This window comes from Camellia sinensis, chromosome 2 (genome assembly GCF_055761805.1).
Source record: "Camellia sinensis isolate YWXY chromosome 2, ASM5576180v1, whole genome shotgun sequence".
NCBI lineage: Eukaryota > Viridiplantae > Streptophyta > Magnoliopsida > Ericales > Theaceae > Camellia > Camellia sinensis.
Window position 1 is genome coordinate 41,937,078 of NC_138962.1, and position 7,563 is coordinate 41,944,640.

The following is a 7,563-nucleotide window of genomic DNA, read 5'->3' on the forward strand; positions in this document are numbered from 1 at the left end:
TATATTTTTGTTACCCTGGCGTTTTATGCCAGGTTTTGGCGAGGAAATAATTGAAGCTGAAATGAAGTTGACGCAAATGTAGAGCCTTGGCTAATTTGAAACCCTGATTAGAGCCGAATAAGTTTTATTACTTTATATAATAGTTATTAAGGACTTTATAATTTCATTTGATATTGTATTTGGATAATTTTAAGTTTTTATTTAATATTATTTGAACCTTTGGTTATGTACGAGAGTTAGAATGTCCTATTAAGATGTCAAATTTTTGATTTATTAAGTCATTTTGTTTATTTAATTTCCCCTGATGTTCCAAAAATTTGGGGCCTCACAGTTTTGGTATCAGAGCTTTAGGTTAGAATACCTAGGGACGGTGGGAAGAGGTTTAACCTCAATTGAGGAGTAGTGTCATGTATTAGAAGGAATAGAATTATGTGACTCATTATAGCGATCCCAGTTTTCCCTTCATTGTTTAATTGTATTCCGGACTCGGTTCCGTGGATGTGTTGTTGTCTTATTCCCGTTTCCGTCCTTTACTCTTTGTATATGAGTCTTGGGTTGTGTTGGGCAGGTTTGAAACAGGTTAGTTGTGTTTGGAAACCAAGGGTTGATGTCTAGATTTTGGGCTTCACGCTTGAGCGGGGCTTTTGACGCTCGCTCGAGCGAACCTGTTTTTTATATCAGTTTGAAAAATAGCTTTTTGGATCACTTTTTCAGGCCATTCTCTCTCTCTAACTTTTCGAAGCTTATGCATGATTATACTAGATTCATCTCATTAAGTAAGATACATGTACATCAATTAGATGGTGACTAATTATTGATGAATGCACCTATATATACTATGTATAGAAGACTAATGCTAATACATTGAATGTGATGGATTCATTATGAATGAATCTTAGAGATGCATTATGTATCTATTATGAATATGTAAGATACATTAATCTATGTAATTAATTCATTAATATAGACGATGCATTATGTATCATGAATGTATGAGATACATTAATCTATTTAATGAAGTTCATTGAATGAATAACTTGAGAACTTCTCTCTCTAGACTACATCTTCTCTCTATAAATACATCTAGTTCTAGTGATCTTCTACCCTAGTTCCTTTGTTTTAAGTGTGGAGCTTCTCTTGATCTTCGTTTTGATCCGAAAAATTGTGGGTTTGGAGCACATTCGAGTTTCTTCATCATCTTCTTTGAGTCTCTTCATTTGAGGTAGGGATAACTACTCATTTTTATGATCTTTGACATAAACTTTTGGTCATTTTGATTTAATGTTGTAGTTGAGTAATTTTGGGTGTTAGGGTTTCAAGATGTAAAAGAGGGGTTTTGTTATTATGACTCATTCATGTGTATTTTGGGTCTTAAAATGATGGTATTGATGATTAGTAATGATATTTGAGCCTTTGGGTCAATATTGGAAAAGGGGGGGAGAAAAGCCCTAATTTTTGATAAATTAATTTATATAATAAATTTTGGAAGTTATGGAAATATGAAATTGAGTTGGAAATAATGAAATTGGGTAGTTATGAGATGAAATGGTGTAGTTGGATTGATTAAGCAATCACCTTTGAAATTGTTGATAAATTATCTGTTTAATGCATTTATTATCTGTTTAGAAATAATTACTTTGGGCTATCGGTGGAGGATAGTCTTGATTGTTGTAGACACTGCATGATGATTAGGTGAATTAAAACTAATCGGTTGAATATGTCATTGAATATGAGGGTTGGAATAATACATCGAATTTGTGTATTGATTGATCATGTATATGATAATTGTTTATATACATTGTATTGTGTGGGAGGAGATAGGGGATGTACTCCACGGTTTGGGAGGAGATAGGGGATGTACTCCTAAACCGGATTTTATTTGGGAGGAGATGGGGGATGAACTCCATTGATACAGCAAATCTGTGTATCATTTATGAAGTATGTAGTGTTTTTATATGAGTTGTTATCTCATGTGAATTGTGAAGTATGGAAGTGTTTTATTATGAGTTTTAATCTCATTTAAATTATTGATATTGGAAAGGATCATGGACATACTTGTCATGGATTTGGATTGTGCTGTATGTTGGTTTATATGAGTTAAACATTTATCAAATGCAAATGTTTTAGTTATTGCTCATATTATGTTTAGCATATTTCTACTGGGCGTTGGCTCACCCTATATGGGACATCATTTTCAAGTGCAGGTGATATGCTACCTCCAAGGACGTAGCTTGGGAGGTTGTAGAAGCAGAAGGCTTACTTTTGTGATTATTTTGTGTGTTACATGTATATCAAGCCAAGGGCTTATTTTGTGTAAAGAGTTAGAATTCTATTTTTGTTGAACCCAAGTGTTGACTTGGAAAGTTGTAAGCCTATAGGGCATTTATTTTTGTTGTCAACATGTAATATCTCTTGTAAGAATACTCTGATGTTGGGAATATGATATCTCTTTCTTGTATCTTGAATGTATGATTATGGGTTTATTTTGAGAGCGATACACTCATAGTTTATGCGAGCTTTATGCTAATCATAGTAACTATCCTTGTTTGATCCTATCTGTACCTTTAGCTTGACGCCAAATTTGTTGAATGTAAAATCATCACTTATTTATCTTGATTGAACCTTTCCAATTCGGAAAAGTATTGCGTTAAGATGATCAATTGGCAAATTTTGTGCCATGATTATTGTATCTTGTATGTTGTTCGCTTGAAAACTAGTTGCACTCTTTTAATCCTTACAGGGTGAAGAATTTTAGGGTCTTGAACCCATAACCATTGGTTTAATAAAAAAAACTTTTACCACTTGAGCAACTCACATGGTATGTACATATATTTTTTGTTATTATTCTTATAATATTATTTTTTTTAAGCTACACACACATGTTATATGTATATTTTTCTTTGTTATTATTCTGATAATATTATTTTTTTTGCGAGTTGCATATGCATCATGTGTGCAGGCTGCATAAATGTTGACTCTACCGTGTTTTCCACTACATTTAGCATCTGTTTTTGAAGCAGCATAGTGAGCTTCGGAAAATTATTCAATACTCCTGAAGCATGTTTAGGCGGTGCTCCAAATGAGTAGTTATTGGTCTAAATCATAAGATCCACTACTTTTGTGTTAGGATTTTAGGAGACAAAGTGTTAAGTGTTAATCTGTTAATGGAATAGTTCTTGCTCTTCTTTTTCTATTATTTGAAGTTTGGTCATCAATTTTTTTATTTTTTATTTTATTTTATTTTTTTTGGAAAAGATGTTAAAAGAGTGTTAGAATTTGCCCAAGAAATTGTAAAGACATCACATCGGTTCCTCAAAATTTTTATTTTTATTTTTATCTCTCGCATTATATAAATTATTTATTTTGATGTTATTTATGATTTAATAAAAAAATATAAAAGAAAGTTGAATTTTTATAAATTAATTAACTTAACTGCACTTTAAAAATAAAAAAATAAAAAAAAACCTTAAATTTATGTGCAACTAGGGCAACTCGATCAATTCGCACCTAACTTGGGTCGAGCTTGGGTAGATAAACTCTGGCATAGATCTTATTCTTGTTTGTGTTTCAAATCATCCACTTACTTGAAATTTATAAATGCTGGTTCATTGTTACTAGCTATCTATTTAGCGCAATCACTATTTTGTCAATAATTCAAAGACTGACTTTCTATTATTTAGAGGTGAATGTGAAGTCAGTTTGCATAAATTAACATGTTTTTCTTTCTCTTGCTTTTGTAAATCAAATTTGAAATTGCTTTCTAACAGCCATTAGAATCAATATTGAAGTTTTCTTTAGAATTTTTCCTGTTAACTACAATCCTCTTCCGTATTTGCAGGAATATGTCACCCCATGGAAAACATTCATTCAACCATTGAAATTGGTAAGAATTTGTGTGATTTAATTGGACCATGGGTTGAATATCACAATAACCTTGATACTAACATGGAAACTCTCAAAAGGAAGACAGAGCAATTGAATGGCCGAAACAATGACATAAATGAAGAAGTGAATTATGCAGAGCAGCGGTCAAGGAAAAGACAAAGGGATGAAGTTAAACTTTGGCAAGAAGATGTTCAAAGGATAACAGATGATGTCCCAAACTTTGGAAAGACAAGAGCTAGAAGTACGAGGATTGAAGAATGCCTTCAAACGCGCAGTTTTGGGAAAGCGTGTAGTGGAGACGATTAAAGAGGTGGAAAAATTGCATGAAAATGGTGAATTTTCTAATGGTTTGCCGATTGATGATCCAACTTGTGGACACGCCATACCAACAACAGAATCTTTGGCTGAAACCACAAGTGCAAGGAACAAGGAGAAAATTTGGAATTTCTTGATGGATGATATGGTTAGAAAAATCGGTGTTCTGGGAATGGGGGGAGTCGGCAAAACAACCATAATGAAACACATCAATAATCAACTTTTGGATGAAACTTGTAACTTTTGTGATGTTATTTGGGTCACAGTATCTAAAGCATTTGAGATAAAAAATGTACAAAGGCAGATAGCTAAGAAACTAAATCTTGATCTTTCTGATTATGAGGATGAATTACGTTCAGCATCAGAAATACATAACATGCTTTCCCAAAAGAAGAGGCATTTGCTCATCTTAGACGATCTATGGAAAGCATTTCCTCTAGGAGAGGTGGGTATTCCGGAACCAACCAGAGATAACAGATGTAAGCTAGTGTTAACTACACGATTGTTATAAGTCTGTACAAAGATGAATTTCAGAACTGTTGAAATGGAGCTTCTCATAGAAGAGAAAGCACTGAATCTATTTATGAATAATGTTGAAGGACATCAGACACTACTTACACCCGAGGTGAAAGAAATTGCAAAAGGTGTTGACAAAAAATGTGCTTGTCTGCTGCTTGCAATTGTTACTATGGTTGGATGTATGAGAGAAGTGAATGACATTCGCGAGTGAAGAAATGCAAGAAATGCACAACAGCTCATCGACAAAGAACGGTTATTTGAGCAACTAAAATTTAGTTATAGTCGGCTAAAAGATGAACAACAATAACATTGTTTCTTGTATTGTGCATTGTATCCAGAAGACTATGAAATTGATAGGAAACAACTGATAGAGTATTGGATTGCTGAGGACCTAATACATGAAATGGACAATACAGATGCAATGTTTGACGAAGGTCACACTATATTGAATGAACTCATTAGATCCTTCTTGTTGGAAAAAGGTATAGTAAAATGTGGCATTAAGATGCATGATTTGATAAGAGATATGGCTCTCAAAATAACATCAACTAGTCCTCGATTCATGGTCCGAGCTAGAGAGGGATTAAAAAGAGTTCCACATAAAGACTGGTCTGAGGATCTTCAGAGGGTTTCCTTGATGTGGAACGATATTGAAGAACTTCCTTCTGTACCACCCATTTGCCCTCGCCTCACCACCTTCCTATTGCGAGCTAGTTTGTCAAAAGGTGAACATGGAATTGGAGCAATCTTACCTCATGTTGAACCTAAACTCTTTATTCCAAGCTCAACCCTTAGACTTTTTGTTGGGACTGAGCCTTGCCTGCTAAGCATGTAATATAATTCAAATAAATTATTTGCATAGAAAAAAAATTATATTAAAGCTACTATAGTTGCCTACTGACTTAAGTCTATTTATTGTGAGAGGTCAAGTCAAAAATTTTATTCTTCTCATGAACTCAACATGTTCAAGAGGTTAATTATTTTTAGTATATACAAACAAAAATTATTATATTAGATAATTTAGAGGGGGAAAAAAAATTAAGCTAACCCAAACTTTAAGCACTAAACTCAAGCCCAGGTCCAAAAAAATAATTGGGCCTTAAAACTTATCCTGCCATGACCCTACAGACCTATAATAATCTAGCTAGGTAGATCCATTGGGCAGATAGTCACTCCTATAATTTTTTTTTGAGCGACAAAAAAAGAAACTTTATTGATGGAATAAACAAGTACAGAGTACAATGCAAATTACATCAATAAAGAAAAAGGGAGTGCAAAAGTATAACGATCCCGGTTTTCCCTCCATTGGTTATTGTATTCTGTACTCGAGTTTCAAGTTGTGCGCTGTTATCTGTATCTTGTTTCCATCCTTTAATTTCTTATATTTGAGTTTTGGGATGTGTTGGGCAGGTTTGTATCAGGTTGGTTGTGTTTGGAAACATAGTGTTGCTACCCAGTTTTTGGTGTCTTCGCTTGAGCGAGACTTTTGTTGCTCGAGCGAGCCCTGTGTTTTAGATCCTTCGCTCGAGCCAGGGTTCCTTCGCTTGAGCAAGAGTTGGGTGATGTGTCTGGTGGCTCGAGCGAGAAGTCTTGCGCTCGAGCTTACGTATGCGTCTGGTTCTGGACCTGAAGGTTGTGTTTCTTGGCTCGAGTGATCTTTTCTTCGCTCGAGCAAGCGAGGACTATGTTTTGGGTTTCTTCGCTCGAGTGTGCTTCTGGGTTGCAGACCTGAAGCTTTGTGTTGTTGGCTCGAGCGAGGTTTTTGTTGTGTTTGGTCGCTCGAGCGACCACTCCTTCGCTCGAGCGAGCCTCGCATATATCAGTTTGCAGCAGGGGTCTTCTTCTCCATTTTTGATCCTCTTTCTTTTCAAAACCCTAGATTGACTGATCTCTCTCTCTCTCTCTACATATCTTATCTCTAAAAATCCATCTAGCTCTAGTGTGTTTCTAGCCTAGTTCCTTTGTAAGAAAGGTGGAGTTTGGCGTGGCCTTCGTTTTGATCTGAAAAAGTTTGGGTTTGGAGCACTTTCGAGTTTCTCTCTTCTTCTCCTTGGGCTCTCCATTTGAGGTAGGGATTTCCTTGTTCTTTTTCAATACTCCGTCTATAGATAGACATGTGGTAGTTTTGTATTGCATGAAAATCATATTCATGTTGGATTTGTTTGAAAATCATGAGAGGGAACCTAGGGTTGGTTGTTTGAAGATGGGTTTGTTATCATTGATTGTGGTTTGGACTAATTGGGGTGTAAACTAGCATGTTATCGTTGAAAGGAGAGAAAACCCTAAATTATATTTTGGTTTGATAAATTAAAAGAGGGTATGGTTGAACAATGTTGGTAAATTTCTATTGTTAATATGAGATGTGTAAAAGGTGTTAACTGTTAAGGGATTAACTATGGCATTGGGGTCATTTTGAAATGAAATGAATGGGATTGTTTTTGTGAAATGGGAAAATTGTTTTTGAAATAAGTGGTGGAACATGTTGACTTGGAAAGTTATGAAAGTTGATCTTGAAAATGGGAAATGAAATGTTAACTTTATGTGAGTCTCGGAAAATAAATAGGCGAATTGAACTATTGTATCATGAGTGTTGAATACACACATTTGGGGGTTTTATCTTTAACTATTGTACTAGTGTTGTTGATTGGGTTTAAGATCTCATGAGAGTTGGGTCTTTTAATAGATGTACTGAACACATGCATCTAGAGGTTTTGTCCTTGGTCATCGGTGGAGGATGACATTGTTGTGTTGAATAGTTGTGTATGCATTTCACCTGTGTTGGCTGAACATTATTGAATAGTCTAGGTGTATACATTACACCTGTTGGTTGTGCTTTATTATGTT

At 34.8% G+C, this 7,563-nt stretch overlaps 1 protein-coding gene across 1 annotated transcript; it reads left to right on the forward strand.

The window, feature by feature from the left end:
• The first annotated feature begins 4,090 nt into the window (after positions 1-4,090).
• Positions 4,091-4,711, forward strand: LOC145813323 (putative disease resistance protein At5g63020). Its single transcript, XM_082908608.1, has one exon. It carries the CDS (start codon positions 4,091-4,093, stop codon positions 4,709-4,711), a length of 621 nt encoding a protein of 206 aa, XP_082764734.1.
• Positions 4,712-7,563: the final 2,852 nt, after the last annotated feature.